The sequence below is a fragment of the Bos grunniens genome, chromosome 25, assembly GCF_055505025.1.
Source record: "Bos grunniens cultivar Pamir isolate PY7600 chromosome 25, Bosgru_T2T1.0, whole genome shotgun sequence".
In the NCBI taxonomy this organism is placed as follows: domain Eukaryota; kingdom Metazoa; phylum Chordata; class Mammalia; order Artiodactyla; family Bovidae; genus Bos; species Bos grunniens.
Window position 1 is genome coordinate 1,640,590 of NC_141189.1, and position 16,654 is coordinate 1,657,243.

General features: G+C 56.4%; 1 protein-coding gene across 6 annotated transcripts in view; it reads right to left on the reverse strand.

Annotated features, from left to right (window-relative positions):
* The window catches only part of MAD1L1 (mitotic arrest deficient 1 like 1), a 286,697-nt gene that overhangs the window by 131,067 nt on the left and 138,976 nt on the right, over nucleotides 1–16,654 (reverse strand). For all 6 annotated transcript variants that reach the window (XM_086376992.1, XM_086376989.1, XM_086376994.1 and 3 more), the window contains one exon: nucleotides 6,200–6,256. In XM_086376992.1, coding sequence (XP_086233118.1) covers nucleotides 6,200–6,256 — 57 coding nt within the window. The remainder of the gene's footprint in view (nucleotides 1–6,199; nucleotides 6,257–16,654) is intronic.

Consider the following 16,654-nt stretch of genomic DNA (forward strand, 5'->3'; position numbering starts at 1 on the left):
CTCCAGGGAGCAACGCTCAGCAGCCGCGGCTGCACGGCCTGTGAGGTCTCCCCACACCAGGATGGAACCCGTGTCTCCTGCACTGCCAGGTGAGTCTCAACCAGCGGACCACCAGGGAAGCCCGTGCTACCAGAGGGCACTGGGCCTCACAAGCCAGCCTCGCCTGGGGGTTTGGTGAAACGGCCAGGGCCAGAGTCACCCTCCTGCTCAGCTGCGTCCCCGGGGAAGACCCCGGGACTGGCCCAGGTGAAGGCCTTCGTGCTGCTCAGGACGCCTGGCTCAACGGCCCCTCCAGCCAGCTCCACCTCTTCGGCAGCAGGGTCGGGTCACAGGAGGCTCCAGGGGAGGTGAGAGGTCCCGACAGAGGAGGAGCAGCACACAGCAGACCCAGGGGGCGGGGGGTGGGGGCCAAGGCACAGAACACGGGACTCGGACACAGGCAACGGGTGAGGGGCCCCCAGGCCTGGTCGCAGGCGCTGACAGCGGAGTCTCTGCTGGGGGCGGCTCTGAAGCAACAACACACTGCCCTCTTCTCGAAGAGGTGCCTGGTGCTCCAGGGGGGTCGGGGAGAACAGGGCCAGGACAGACCTTTCTGGAAGGACCTGGGGACAGACAGGACCCCAGGCGGCCAGGCTGTCTGGCAGGGACTGCCTGCAACTCCAGCTCCAAGCCAGTCCCTGGAGACCTGCCCCCGCCTCGCCCCGCGCTACACCCCGGGACAGGGAGCGGGCCACCGAGTGCACACACCCCCGTGCCTCTCCACCTGGCCCGGCGTCGCCCCGAGGCCCAGAACCTGGGGGCGGCCCTGCCTTCCACGCCTCCTCCCACCAGAGCTGGAGAGGGTGCTTCTGTCACAGATGGAGGGCCTGGGTGAGACTAAGCCTCCCCAGGAACAAACACTGACCAGTGGGCAGCAACGCGCAGGATCCCAGAGCGGTGGGACCCGAGGCCAGCCCAGCTCATGGCCGGGGAGCATCCAGGACGCAGCACAAGCTGGAGGAGGAGCAGAGCCAGGAGCGTGGGGAGGCCGGGAGGCCAGAGGCCACGGGGTGTGCGGGGGCAGGGAGGAGGAGCCTTGAGGACCCAGCAAACCGACCGGCCCCCGGGGCCAAGGACTGAACACAAGGAAGGACGAGAGAGACCAGGCCTGCTCCCTGCAGCCAGGCTGGCGTCTCAGGCAGCCCGCAAGCATCACCACCCCAGCAGAGCGCTGCCCCCCCCTGGACCCACTGGTGACACAGCCCCTCCCTCTCCTCAAGGAGACTGGATGCTAAGGGTCCTCAAGGCGAGCTCACTAGTATGGTACGGTCTTTAGACAGAGCCTGTGAACTTCAGTTTAATTCGAGAGGGTGCACCACTGGGGCCCAGGGGTGGTACCCGACCCCACAAAGCAACAACCAGCGTGGGGGTGAGGACATGCTCCCCGTCCCCCAACAGCAAGTCTAACTACCATGGCTGCTGGTGAGCACCAGCGTGAGGGGTCACACACGTCTCAGCAAAGGAGCCCAGCCTCTGACCAGCCCCACAGACGGTCACGATGGGGCCGAGGGCCAGACTTCCAGAGCTGCCCACCAAGGGCCCTCATCGCAGAGGTCCAGGCCGCTGCCTTCCCCCAAGAGCCTTACTGGGCAGGGCCCCAGGCCTCCTGGAGACGACAGGACGTTGAGATCAGAGGGGACCCCGGTCAAAGGACCTGCTCAGCCTGGGGGCCATGCCAGGTGCAAAAGGCGACAGGCTGTCACCAACAGCTCAGCCAGCTGCTGACTTGAGCTGGACACACCACTGCCTCGGATCAAAAGAAGCCCCACTGGAGAACATGTCCAGGCTGCGTTTCACCCTGGAAGGCCATTTCTTGAGTACATTTGCTAAGAGAGAGCTCTCACAGCACCGACCCGCAGGGAGCCACCACCTCCCAGGGGAACCTGTCTGCCAGCTGGAGTCCAACGGGAGGCCCACCCGAAACCTGGCAAGCAAGCGCCAGGCCTCACCTGGGGCAGAGGATGGGAGGGCGGCTAAGAAAGTGCAGAGAAAGAAAATGACCCAAGGTCGCTCTGTGTCCTCTGTGGGAGCCACGCAGGCCCCATGAGAGCAGCTCCAGCTGCGCTCATGCAGAGATGGAGGGCGCTCCGCCAGGCCCGGCCAGTGGGACCCCAGGCCTCCGCCCTGTCGTCACAGCCTGGCTCTCAGAGACGCAGGGGCCTCGCAAGGCTACAGGTTCAATCACTGTCTGGCTCGACCTACGTGAGCCTAAGCGGCGTGGGCCCGCACACGTGGACTCACGCCTCCGGGCCAGGCTCCTGAGAAAGCAGCGTTTCTCAGCAGGCGCTGAGGCTCGGGGCAGGGGCCCAGGGCTGGGGAGGCCCGCTCCTCACGGTCTCTGTGGTCACCTCCACCAGTGGGCCTGACCGACATGCCCGCCTAGGACAGACGTTTTTCAGGCACAGCAGGACAAATCCAGAACGTGAAATGACTCACCACCAGTCAGAACCAGGAGGTGCTTTTAATAATTTACGGAGAGGCAGCTGGCTCCGCTGGAGGACTGTGATAAGGCCGGATGTTCGGGTGCGAGTGGTGAACAATGGAGGCTCACCCGCCTCCCAGTGACTCACTGGCCTGAGTTTTGCGGTTGACAATGACGCAGCGTCAGCAAGGTCCGTGGGGGTGGGCACCGCCCGGCAGGGCTACGAACACCTCCCACCATCCGTGTGATCTGTGCTCGAGCCCCAGGACTCAGAGCGAGCGCTGCTGGTGCTCCCGTGCAGGGGAAGCCCCGGAGGCCTGCGAGCCCCGGGAACGTGCCTGGCTGCGCTGTCCACGGGCAACGGAGGTGGCTGTAAAGCACGTGTCGCTGGGCGGCACGCGAAGCCTGGACACTCACAGCCTGGACCACTGCGCCCACTTGGAGACGGAGCGGAGGAGGAAGGCGGCAGGAGGCAGAGGGGGTCACCAGGCCGCCCGTGCTCACCCCCCATCTGGACACAGCGCTTCCAGGAGAAGCCCTGGGAGGCGGGCCGTGGACCCGAGCACAGGTGTCCAGCCCAGTCCCCGAGGTCGCCAAGTGACAGCACTGTGACAGTCAGAAGCGAAGCCTCCCCTCCAGCCCCAGCCCGCCCGACCTAATCAGGGCGAGGCGTGTCAAAGACATGACTACAGTGGGGTCGTCTTTCCTTGGGGTATTAATTGCATTTAAAGAAAAAAACACGAATGCTACTCACACACACTAATTGGCATGAATTTGCTAGTTATTAACAAAAAGTCAAGCTGTCTTTGTGCCGTCACCTGCAATTACCTAAAGATGCTTAATTGTTTTTTTTTTAAACATCTCTTTTGCCTGGTGAGCTGACTTTGGTCCGGAGAACAGCAGGTCAGGGAGCTGGGGCTGGGAGAGCAGGAGCAGGAACCGTCCTAGACGGAGGCCCTGGGTGCAGTCCGGGCCCCTGGACACAGGCTGCTCGCTGCCCAGACCCAGAGGAGCGCGCCCTCTTACGGCAGCAACGCAGGGGCAGGACCAAGGCCTTTGGCACTGGCGTAGGAGGGCGGGCTGCCTGCGGCCTCCCAGCCTCAGGATGTGCTCCGTCACCGCCCCAGCCCCAGTCTCGCTCCTCCACCCCTCGGGAGTTTACATCAGAGCAGAGAGCCCCCTGTAACCAAACACAAGCATTTCCTGGGCGATCCGCTCCCTGAGGACTGGCCCACGGGCGACAGGCCGCGGGTCCCCGCCCTGCACCAGCCTGTGCCTCTGCAGGGCCCTCTGGACCCAGTCGGGAGCAAGAACAGAGGCTCTCGAGCTCCTGCCCTCAGGTCCCTGGGCACTGCCATTTCTCATTTTCCCTTTAACAAGGAGAGAGAAGAGAGAAGTGAAATAAACAACACAAAATAAGCTAAAGATGGGACAGTCAAAGGCACAGATTAAAAGCCTCTCTGAGGAGACAGCAACAGCCCAGAGCCAACACCAAGCCTGAAAGGACCAGTGTGAGGAGCCCGCAGTGCCCCAGGCGTGCACGCGGGGGCCACCAGCACCACACCTCTGGGCTCAGACCCTCTGAAGGGTCAGCACCGCTGCGACAAGCTGATTCCTTGAAGTGAAGTGAAGTTGCTCAGTCGTGTCCGACTCTTTGCGACCCCATGGACTGTAGCCTACCGAGCTCCTCCATCCATGGGATTTTCCAGGCAAGAATACTGGAGTGAGTTGCCATTTCCTTCTCCATGGGAACTTCCTGACCCAGGGATCGAACCCGGGTCTCCTGTATTGTAGGCAGATGCTTTACCGACTGAGCCACAAGGGAAGCATGCTTCCTGGAGAGCGGTCCCCAAAGGTCCCCCGGTGGCCAGGGGAGGCCTGGCACTGAGTTTGGGGCACCAGGCCCAGAGGAGGCTCTCCACTGTAGCTGACACCAGACTTGCCCCGGGAGACGTGCATTAACACCTCTGCCTGGCTGCCCGCCCCAACAAGCTCCAGTGTAACTGGTCTGGAGGAGGGACTTCAAAGGCCCTGGAGACTTCACACGAGGAGCAGAAACCACATGAGCTGAAAGGAGGAGGAAGCACACAGCCCTGCAGCCCTGTAAGGAGGGGCAGCTGCCCCAGCAGGCAAGCGCAGCAGGCCTGTCCCCCTCCTGACAGGGCACCCAGCTCGTCCAAAAAAGCCCCAGGGCTGGGGAAGGGCAGCTAGGGGATGGGGAAGGGCGGCGTGCAGGCTTCCCAGCCTGGCGCCGTGGGCATGTGCCCCTCACGGCCTCATCTCGGTTTCTCAGGGCAACTGTGCCCCTGGGCACTCTCCAGCTCAACCCCAGCAAGGAAGCCGTGCAGGAGACACACAACGTCCCATCCCCAGGGCCTTGTAGGAGGGGCCATCGGTCTTCAAGGACGCCCCACCCCGGCCTGGCAGCCCCAAAGTCAAGGTCGGTGGACAAGGACAGGAAGGTGGGGAGGCCCTAGAGAGCCCTGGCCCCGTCACCAGAGCCTACCCTCCCAGCTCCCGGAGGCTGTGGTCACGATCGGGGGCTTCCACGGGTCCGGATGTGTCCTTTGCCTCCTCAGGAAATGCTCCCCTAGGCCCCAGGCACCCTGGCCTGTCCCATGGTGTCCATCACACACGTGACTGGGGTCCTTACTAGGCATAGCCTCTCCACCTCAGGTGGGGCCGACCCCGATCTCCGACAGGCATCTGTGCTGGAGCAGCCAGGCGGGGTCGGCCTTGGGCTCTGCCCCTGGGCACCGATGCCCACCCAGAGGGGTGCTTCCCGGCCAGGACTCGGGGCTCTGGACCCCATGCCTGCTGCATCTCGGACGCCACGTCGTCCTCTGAACCCAGCTCCCTGATCCCGCTTGCCTCCCCACCCCTGACTCCTCGGCTGGGGCCCCCCACCCCCTCGCCACACCCCCTGGGCCCCCACGGGTGGAGCCCCCCAACAGGAAGGGTCAGCGGTGGTGGCGTCAGCTGGGGGGCCGCCAGCCGGGCACAAGGCGCGTTCAAGGATGCCTCACTCCCACCTGTGTCTGCCTCACTGGTGGCGCCAACACCGAGACAGGACCCCGATTGCAGGCAGGAGCCCCAGCGCCCTCTGGAGCTCATGGTGCCCCACCCACAGCGGCTCCCGGCGCCCCGCCCACAGCAACCTCCAGCGCCCCGCCCATAGCAGCCTCCCGGCGTCCTGGCCAGCAGGAGAGGGTCTTGGGCAGGGCAACCGGACAACACATGCCAATTCCCCGGCACGGCCTGCCTGTGCCCAGGGGTGTCGTCCTCCAAGCCGCCAGACCAGGCGCCGAAGCGGCTCACAGTTCGCACTGGATGAGGACACTCGAGGCCACCCTGTCTCCCGTGGGTGCCGAGGGCCAGCGGGGTCACGTGGCCACATCTGCACGCGCCCAGGCGAGGGCTCCCAGCCGCGAGGACACAGGGCGGACGTGGTCTGATGTCAGAAGTCAGCCCGCAGCCGGGGCAACAGAGAAACAAGGGCACGCGCGAGGCTGGAGGGGCGAGGGGCGCCCCACAGGGTCAGGGTGGGGTCCGTGCTGCCGGGCGGCGTGGCCTTGGGCAGGGGGCACTCTGGACCCCAGCCTGGAGCAGGCGGGCAGTCTGGACTCAACCATGAGGCCCCCCTCCCCACTGGTAGCTGCGTCTCTGGTGAAGTCGGTCCAGGGCCCTGGGCTCCCCTTGGCCACAAAGGCCTCCACCAGGCGTGGTGTCGGGACTCACCATGTCGGCTCTTTGCTTCTGGCCTCCCAGCTCCTCCAGCGCCTGTGACAGCTGAGCCTTCAAGACAAGACAGAAGGAAGGTCAGTGGGCTTGCTCCTCCCGGGGCGCAAGGGGCCACACCTGCCGTCTCTGCTCACCCGCCACTTTCTGGGGAGCCCCGAGTCCCCCATGTGGAAGCAGGGGCAGTGGTAACATAGCAGCTTGCCAAGGCCACCCCTGAGCAGCTGCCTGAAGGAGAGGGCATTCAGGGTGGAGCTTCAGTGCCTGGGTAAGAGACCAGGGGACCGGCCACGCACAAGGAGGCAGACACCGGCCAGCACAGCACTCGCCGAGGTGGCAGGATGGGGTGGGACGGGGCACAGCGTGTGGCTGCCAAGGGCTGGCAGGGGCCCCTCCACCTTCCGGGGGCCTGGAGCACCAGGTAACGGGGGCCTCTGGGGGCTCCGCCTGGGGATACTCATCAAGCTGACAGTGCCGACGTGTGCATCTATGTGTGTGCGTGCGTCATACTTCAACGAGAAAGTAGCTTTAAAATACACAGGCACCAGCACTCTGGAGGACAAATTAGGGAGAAAGGGAGGCGGTTGCGCTACAAGCGGAGGATTCTAAGCAGGACGCGCACCATCGCTGCAGGCGATCAGACAGCCCGTCACGGGCCCTGGGGAGGGCCAAGTGGACGCACAGCACGGCGTCCGGCCGCACCGGAGACCCTAAGAGTGCTGCGGGCCCTTGGCTGGAGGAGGGAAGGCCTCCGACAAAGCCTGGCGGGACAGAGGCTAGGCAGGGGGCAGGTGGCAGCGGGGAAGCCCCTCACCAGCACTGGCTGCAGCCCTTCCTCAGAGCAGCCCAGGGGCCCGGGGAGACGTCAGGACGGCCTCCAGAGGAGCCGAGGAGGCAGGACCAGGGCACCGTGGCCCCCGGGCTCCGGGAAGGCTGCTGGGGCCGGGGGCAGAATGAAGCCACAGGCGCCAGGTCGACCCTTCCCTCCTCAGCGAAACCCCGCAAACAGCAGTTTCCTGGCATCAGTGGGCAGGCCCCCCAGAACTCGGGTCTGAGGGATGGAAACGCAGGAGACAGGTCCCCACTGCACCGGCTCCCGTCCTCACACGCCCTCGGCCCGGGCAGGGCCCCGGGGGCTGGACATGCAGCAGGGGGCGCTGTGCAGAGGCCGCAGCGGGGAGGGGCAGGGCCACACGACCCCCGTCTTGGCCACTCGGGAGACCCGGGGGTGTAGGATGAGGGCGGCCGCAGGCCACATGCAGCCCGGACGCCCGGGTCTGGACGCGGGCACAGAGGCCGGAGGCGCCCTCGCTGCCCCGGGCCGGCTCCTCACCTGGGGGAGGCAGCAAGGCTGGCAGTCAGCTGGCATGCTCTGCACCCGGGGGCCTGCAGGGCGAGCCTTACACGGGGCGCAGCGGGTGAGGACACGGGAAGACAGCAGGCCGCCCGCCCGGGAGACTCCGGCCGGCGATGCCAGGGCGCTTCCTAAAAGGCACAGCCGCCCTGAGTCCTCAGGGGACACGCTCCCTCCGGCTGCTCTGTGTGGAGTGGAGCTGGCGGGGCAGGCGTGTGGACGGAGGAGCCGGCCCGCTCAGGGGCTGTCACCGGGAGGCGCCCGGTGACCACAGAGCCGTCAGGCCTGAGCACCGCCCGCCGCGGGTGAGGGCTGCACCCAGACCTCGAGGGGCTGTTTTTATCTCCGAGTGAGAACTGCCCCGGACCCAGCAGCGGACGCCGCCCAGTGCAGGCGGGACAGGTGACGCCCAAGGTCACAGGGACAGGAGGAGACTGGCGCTTCACGCCCCTGCCTTCCGGCTGGCTGCACACACAGGATGGTGATGAAGCGCAAAGACAGATGCTAGTTGAAAGGCACATCCAGGCAGCACCCCGGACGCACCTTCACCAGGGAGCAAACACGGGGCAGGTGGGGCCCCTGCCGTCGCGGACGCCAGGCTGCAGGCAGGGGAGCGCCGCGCTTCCTGAGGCCGCAGACACGTCGGCCTGTAAGTGGGCGGGCAGCAGTGGCTCCAGGGCAGCCGCAGGACGGAGCCCTTCACCCCTCGGGAGCCCCTGATGAACCGAGTGTCTCCCAGGCCTGGAGCGAGCTGGGCCCCGCCATGCGCTCAGGACCACCGTGGGCACGTGCATGGTGGGCCTGGCCCTGTCCCGGCTCAGTCCACCCCCGCTGACAGCCGGGGTGCTTACCCTGCGGGCAGTGGGCCTGGGACCACAGCTCCAGCGCCCTGGAACTTGGGCAAATGCCAGGCTTCAGCCCCCGTCCTCCAGAGCTCTCTCCTCACCAGCCCTCTGCCTCTGAGACATCACTGCCGGGCGGGAGGCCAGACCAGAGACCAACCCCACGGCCTCTTGACCCGGAAGACGGTCCTGGCAGAGGGCGTCGTGAGGAGAAGGAGTAGCTCAGCCGTTATCCCTTCAGAGAACGCGGGTTCAGACAACCACCCGGGGCCAGATGGAAAAGGTCAACAAAACCAGGAGCTGTCTTTTTCACAGATAAACAAAACTGACAAACTTCTGGCTGAACTAAGGAAAAAGATGAAGCTCAGGTAAATAAAATCAGAGATGAAAGCAAAGACATCACAAAGGATGCCACAGAAACACAAAGACTCAAGAACTGCTGTGATCAACATTCTACACCAGAAAACTGGACAACGAAACAAACAAACTCCTAGAAACATACAATCAGGAAAAACCTTCAAAAAAAAAGATCTGAGCAAACCAGTAATGAGTAACAAGAATTAATGGAAAAAAAAAACAAAACCCTCCCTACAAAGAAAGGCCCAGGATTACATGGTTTCACTGGTGAATTTCACCAAACATTTAAAAAAGTATTAATACCAATCCTCCTTGAACTTTTCCAAAAAATCAAAGAGAAGGGAACACATTCAAATTCATTTTACAAGGCCAGCATCGCCGATATGAAAGCCAGACAAGGTGCCAAAAGAACAAAACCAAAGTGAAACAACTGCCAACAGCCCTGATGAACAGATTCGCAAATCCGCAGCAAAACACTGGCAAACTGAATCCAGCAGCACGTCACAGAGATGGTACACCGAGATCAAGTGGGATTCATCCATGGGATGCAAGGGTGGCTCGACATCCACAGACCAGTCAGGGCAAAGCAACACAGCAGCAGAGTCAAGGAGGAGAATGGCATGAGCATCTCAACAGAGGCACGGAAAACATTTGATAAAATTTAACATCTTTTCCTGAGAAATTTTCTTGAGAAATCTCTGTATGCAGGTCAGGAAGCAACAGTTAGAACTGGACATGAAACAATAGACTGGTTCCAAATAGGAAAAGGAGTACATCAAGGCTGTATATTGTCACCCTGCTTATTTAACTTATACGCAAAGTACATCATGAGAAACGCTGGACTGGAAGAAGCACAAGCTGGAATCAAGATTGCCGGGAGAAATATCAATAACCTCAGATATGCAGATGACACCACCCTTATGGCAGAAAGTGAAGAGGAACTAAAAAGCCTCTTGATGAAAGTGAAAGTGGAGAGTGAACAAGTTGGCTTAAAGCTCAACATTCAGAAAACGAAGATCATGGCATCCGGTCCCATCACTTCATGGGAAATAGGTGGGGAAACAGTGGAAACAGTGTCAGACTTTATTTTGCTGGGCTCCAAAATCACTGCAGATGGTGACTGCAGCCATGAAATTAAAAGACACGTACTCCTTGGAAGGAAAGTTATGACCAACCTAGATAGCATATTCAAAAGCAGAGACATTACTTTGCCAACAAAGGTTCGTCTAGTCAAGGCTATGGTTTTTCCTGTGGTCATGTATGGATGTGAGAGTTGGACTGTGAAGAAGGCTGAGCGCCGAAGAATTGATGCTTTTGAACTGTGGTGTTGGAGAAGACTCTTGAGAGTCCCTTGGACTGCAAGGCGATCCAATCAGTCCATTCTGAAGGAAATCAGCCCTGGGATTTCTTTGGAAGGAATGATGCTAAAGCTGAAACTCCAGTCCTTTGGCCACCTCATGCGAAGAGTTGACTCATTGGAAAAGACTCTGATGCTGGGAGGGATTGGGGCCAGAGGAGAAGGGGACGACAGAGGCTGAGATGGCTGGATGGCATCACCGACTCGATGAACGTGAGTCTCAGTGAACTCCGGGAGTTGGTGATGGACAGGGAGGCCTGGCTTGCTGCGATTCGTGGGGTCGCAGAGTCGGACACGACTGAGTGACTGATCTGATCTTATCTGAATATCTTTTCACAACAAAATTAATTAGGTACCGAAGGAACGTTTTTCAGCATAATAAAGCCCACAGCTAATACATTCAACAGTGAAAAGCTGAAGGCTTTTCTTCTGAGATGAGGAACAAGGCAAGGACACCCACTCTCACTGGAAGCCTGAGCCAGAGCAATCAGACGAGAGATAGAAATAAAAGGCACCTAATGGGAAAGGAAGCAGTAAATTGTCTCCTTGCAGATGATACGGTCATACATACAGAAAATCCTAAAACTTCACTAGAAAACCGTTAGAACTAATGAACAAATTCAGGAAATACATAGAAATCAATATACAAAAATAAGTTGCAGGCTTCCCTGGTTGTCAAGCAGTAAAGAATCTGCCTGCCAATGCAGAGAACATGGGTTTGATGCCTGGTCCGGAAAGATTCCACGTGCCTCCGGGCAGCTAAGCTGGTGCCGCCACAACCACTGAAGGCCTCGTGCCCTAGAGCCCAGGCCATGAGACGAGAAGCCACCACAAAAAGCCCACACAGCAACCAAGGGGAGCCCCTCCCCACCACCACAAGAGGAAGTCCCACACAGTAACAAAGACCAGCACAGCCCGGACTCCAAAAGCTGTTCCTATAGGCCGACAATGAACCATCTGACAAAGAAACTAAACAGTTCCATTTACAACAGCATCAGTTCAGTTCAGTCGCTCAGTCGGGTCCGACTCTCTGCGACCCCATGAACCTCAGCACGCCAGGCCTCCCTGTCCATCACCAACTCCCGGAGTCCACCCAAACCCACGTCCATCGAGTCGGTGATGCCACGGAACCATCTCATCCTCTGTTGTCCCCTTCTCCTCCAGCTCTCAATCTATCCCAGCATCAGGGTCTTTTCCAATGAGTCAGCTCTTCGCATTGGGTGGCCAAAGGACTGGAGTTTCAGCTCCAACATCAGTCCTTCCAATGAAAACTCAGGACTGGTTGGATCTCCTTGCAGTCCAAGGGACTCTCAAGAGTCTTCTCCAACACCATAGTTCAAAAGCATCAATTCTTTGGCGCTCAGCTTTCTTCACAGTCCAACTCTCACATCCATACATGACCACAGGAAAAACCATAGCCTTGACTAGACGGACCTTTGTTGGCAAAGTAATGTCTCTGCTTTTCAATATGCTATCTAGGTTGGTCATAACTTTCCTTCCAAGGAGTACATGTCTTTTAATTTCATGGCTGCAGTCACCATCTGCAGTGATTTTGGAGCCCAGAAAAATAAAGTCTGACACTGTTTCCCCATCTATTTGCCATGAAGTGATGGGACCAGATGCCATGATCTTCGTTTTCTGAATGTTGAGATTTAAGCCAACTTATTCACTCTCCTCTTTCACTTTCATCAAGAGGCTTTTGAGTTCCTCTTCACTTTCTGCCATAAGGGTGGTGTCATCTGCATATCTGAGGTTATTGATATTTCTCCCGGCAATCTTGATTCCAGCTTGTGCTTCTTCCAGCCCAGCATTTTTCATGATGTACTCTGCATATAAGTTAAATAAGCAGGGTGACGATATTCAGCCTTGATGTACTCCTTTTCCTATTTGGAACCAGTCTGTTGCTCCATGTCCAATTCTAACTGTTGCCTCCTGACCTGCATACAGGTTTCTCAAGAGGCAGGTCAGGTGGTCTGGTATTCCCATCTCTTTCAGAATTTTCCACAGTTTATTGTGATCCACACAGTCAAAGGCTTTGGCATAGTCAATAAAGCAGAAATAGATGTTTTTCTGGAACTCTCTTGCTTTTTCGATGACCCAGAGGATGTTGGCAATTTGATCTCTGGTTCCTCTGCCTTTTCTAAAACCAACTTAAACATCTGGAAGTTCACAGTTCACGTATTGCTGAAGCCTGGCTTGAAGAATTTTAAGCATTACTTTACTAGCATGTGCTGCTGCTGCTAAGTCACTTCAGTCATGTCCAACTATGTGTGACCCCACAGACAGCCTCCTACCAGGCCCTATGTCCCTGGGATTCTCCAGGCAGGAACACTGGAGTGGGTTGCCATTTCCTTCTCGTGTGAGATGAGTGCAATTGTGTGGTATTTTGAGCATTCTTTGGCATTGCCTTTCTTTGGGATTGGAATGAAAACTGACCTTTTCCAGTCCCATGGCCACTGATGAGTTTTCCAAAATTGCTGGCATACTGAGTGTAGCACTTTCACAGCATCATCTTCCAGAATTTGAAACAGCTCAACTGGAATTCCATCACCTCCACTAGCTTTGTTTGTAGTGGTGCTTTCTAAGGCCCGCTTGACTTCACATTCCAAGATGTCTGGCTCTAGGTGAGTGATCACACCATCATGATTATCTGGGTGTTGAAGATCTTTTTTGTACAGTTCTTCTGTGTATTCTTTCCACCTCTTCTTAATATCTTCTGCTTCTGTTAGGTCCCTACCATTTCTGTCCTTTATTGAGCCCATCTTTGCATGAAATGTTCCCTTGGTATCTCTAAGTTTCTTGAAGAGATCTCTAGTCTTTCCCATTCTGTTGTTTTCCTCTCTTTCTTTGCATTGATTGCTGAGGAAGGCTTTCTTATCTCTTCTTGCTATTCTTTGGAACTCTGCATTCAAATGGGTGTATCTTTCCTTTTCCATTTTGCTTTTTGCTTCCCTTCATCTCACAGCTATTTGTAAGCCCTCCTCAGACAGCCATTTTGCTTTTTTTGCATTTCTTTTTCTTGGGAATGGTCTTGATTCCTATCTCCTGTACAATGTCACGAACCTCCGTCCATAGTTCATCGGGCACCCTGTCTATCAGAACTAGTCCCTTAAATCGATTTCTCACTTCCACTGTATAGTCATAAGGGAGTTCATTTAGGTCATACCTGAATGGTCTAGTGGTTTTCCCCACTTTCTTCAATTTCAGTCTGATTTTGCCAATAAGGAGTTCATGATCTGAGCCACAGTCAGCTCCTGGTCTTGTTTTTGCTAACTGTATAGAGCTTCTCCATCTTTGGCTGCAAAGAATATAATCAATCTGATTTCGGTGTTGACCATATGGTGATGTCCATGTGTAGAGTCTTCTCTTCTGTTGTAGGAGGAGGGTGTTTGCTATGACCAGTGCGTTCTCTTGGCACAACTCTATTAGCCTTTTCCCTGCTTCCTTCCGTATTCCAAGGCCAAATTTGCCTGTTACTCCAGGTGTTTCTTGACTTCTTACTTTTGCATTCCAGTCCCCTATAATGAAAAGGACATCTTTTTTGGGTGTTAGTTCAAAAAGGTCTCGTAGGTCTTCATAGAACCGTTAACTTCAGCTTCTTCAGCATTATTGGTCGGGGCATAGCCTTGGATTTCCATGATATTGAATGGTTTGCCTTGGAAACGAACAGAGATCATTCTGTCGTTTTTGAGATTGCATCCAAGTACTGCATTTCAGACTCTTTTGTTGACCATGATGGCTACTCCATTTCTTCTGAGGGATTCCTGCCCATAGTAGTAGATATAATGGTCATCTGAGTTAAATTCCAGTGGTCATGTATGGATGTGAGAGTTGGATTGTGAAGAAAGATTAGCACCTAAGAATTGATGGTTTTGAACTGTGGTGTTGGAGAAGACTCTTCAGAGTCCCTTGGACTGCAAGGAGATCCAACCAGTCCATCCTAAAGGAGATGAGTCCTGGGTGTTCACTGGAAGGACTGATGCTGAGGCTGAAACTCCAGTACTTTGGCCACCTGATGTGAAGAGTTGACTCATTGGAAAAGACCCTGATGCTGGGAGGGACTGGGGGAAGGAGGTGAAGGGGACGACAGAGGATGAGATGGCTGGATGGCATCACCAACTTGATGCACATGAGTTTGGGTGAACTCTGGGAGTTGGTGATGGACAGGGAGGCCCGGCGTGATACAATTCATGGGGTCGCAAAGAGTCGGACGTGACTGAGCGACTGAACTGAACTGAGTTAAATTCACCCATTCCAGTCCATCTTAGTTCGCTGATTCCTAGAATGTCCGTGTTTACTCTTGCCATCTCCTGTTTGACCACTTCCAATTTGCCTTGATTCATGGACCTGACATTCCAAGTTCCTATGCAATATTGCTCTTTACAGCATCGAACCTCACTTCTATCACCAATCACATCCACAAATGGGTGTTGTTTTTGCTTTGGCTCCATCCCTTCTTTCTTTCTGGAGTTATTTCTCCACTGATCTCCAGTAGCATATTGGGCACCTACCAACCTGGGGAGTTCATGTTTCAGTGTCCTATCTTTTTGCCTTTTCATACTGTTCATGGAGTTCTCAAGGCAAGAACACTGAAGTGGTTTGCCATTCCCTTCTCCAGTAGACCACATTCTGTCAGACCTCTCCACCATGACCCGCCGTCTGGGATGGCCCCTATGGTGTGACTTAGTTTCACTGAGTTAGACAAGGCTGTGGTCTGTGTGATCAGATTGGCTGGTTTTCTGTGATTGTGGTTTCAGACTGTCTGCCCTCTGAGGCCTCTCTCAGCACCTACCCTCTTACTTGGGTTTCTCTTACCTTGGACGTGGGGTATGTCCTCACGGCTGCTCCAGCAAAGCGCAGCCGCTGCTCCTGACCTTGGACGTGGGGTAGCTCCTCCCGGCCTGTGTTCTATGGTAGGTCCATTTTAAATACAGCAGTGTGTACATGTCCATCCCAAACTCTCTGGGAAGGGCTTTCGTATAGATGAACAGCTGACCTGCTGGCCACGAGGACCACCTCACTGGGGGAAGCACAGAGCCTGGCACAGGCAGCAGAGCAGCTGTCAGAACAACAGCATCAAACAACCATAAAACAAGACTCCCCTGGTGGTTCAGCGGGAAAGAATCCACTTGCCAATGCAGGAGACAGGAGTCAGATCTCTGGTCTGGGAAGATCCAGTACGCCCATGCACCACGGCTACTAAGCCTGTACTCCAGAGTCCAGGAACTGCAGCTACGAGGCCCACGTACCGTGACTCCTGAAGCCCTCTCACCCTGGAGAGCCTGCGCTTCGCAACAGGAGAAGCCACGGCGATGCGACGCCCGCGCACCACAACCAGAGAAAAAGCCCGAGCAGCGGCCAAGACCCAGCAAAGCCAAAAACTAATTAATAAAAATAATAAATTTAACCAAGGAGATAAAGGAACTATATACTCAAAAATATAAGACTCCGATAGAAACTGAATACGAAGTAAACAAAGGGAAAGACATTCTGTGTTCCTGGATTGGAAGAACACTGTCAAACTGCGCATGCTTTCCAAAGCGAGCTACAGATTCAAAGCAGACTCAACCAACAGTCCACGGACATGTGTGATGAAAACAGAAAAGACAGACTCTGAAGCTTCTGCACAGCAAGGGAACAGAAGGAAGGGCGACCTACAGAATGGGAGACAGGGTGTGTAAACGATGTACCAGGTAAGGAGCTGCTATCCGACATACATAAGGAACTCACAAAGTTGAATATATATATATAAAAAAATACCAATTTAAAAATGGTGAGAGGATCTGAACAGACGTCCCTCCAAAGAAGAATAAAAATGGCCAGGAGAAAAGATGCTCTGCGTCACTGGCCGTCAGGGAGATGCAAAGCACAAGCAGTGAGGGTCCCCTCGCGCCTGTTAGGGGGCGTGTCGCCAAAACGCAGCAGCCGTGAGTGTGCAAGAATGTGTCCTGCGCTGCCGTGGGGGGCGGGGCAGGTGCAAACAGCACGGGGGTCCTCAGGAAGCCAAAAGCAGCATGGGGCCACCGCCCACCACCCTGGCCTCAGCCGTCGGGTCCCTGCGGCCAGGGAGGCGGCCCGGGCGCGTGTGGTCTCCTCCCCGAGCGCCTCCTTCCTGCCCGCCGCTTCTCTTTAGCTCTTGCTCATCCTGGAATTCTGTCTCAAGATTGTCCAGTTTGTTTCAGCTGCGCTTTTTACAGGAGTCAGCTCAAGCTCCTTGTGTAAGGGGAGCACCAAACATGTACTTTCACAAGTAAGAGAAAGCCTGGACCTGGTACAACCTAGGGTTCAAAAGCTGCTGTTCCTCCAGGCCGGGAGGTGATAACAGAAACGCGGAGGTAAGCCCTGGCCTGAGTCACGGGAGGAGCAGCGCCATGTCCACCTTTTCCTAAGCTGGAGCCAGGATTTAACTGCTATGTTATGAAACTGGGATTTTCCACAGACCTCCATGCAGCCCACAGCACCGTAATCTGCTTAATTAAATAAATTGGAAACACAACTCAGGCTAATATTTCGAATCAAGGTGGCGTGAGCTGCATGTTTATAGC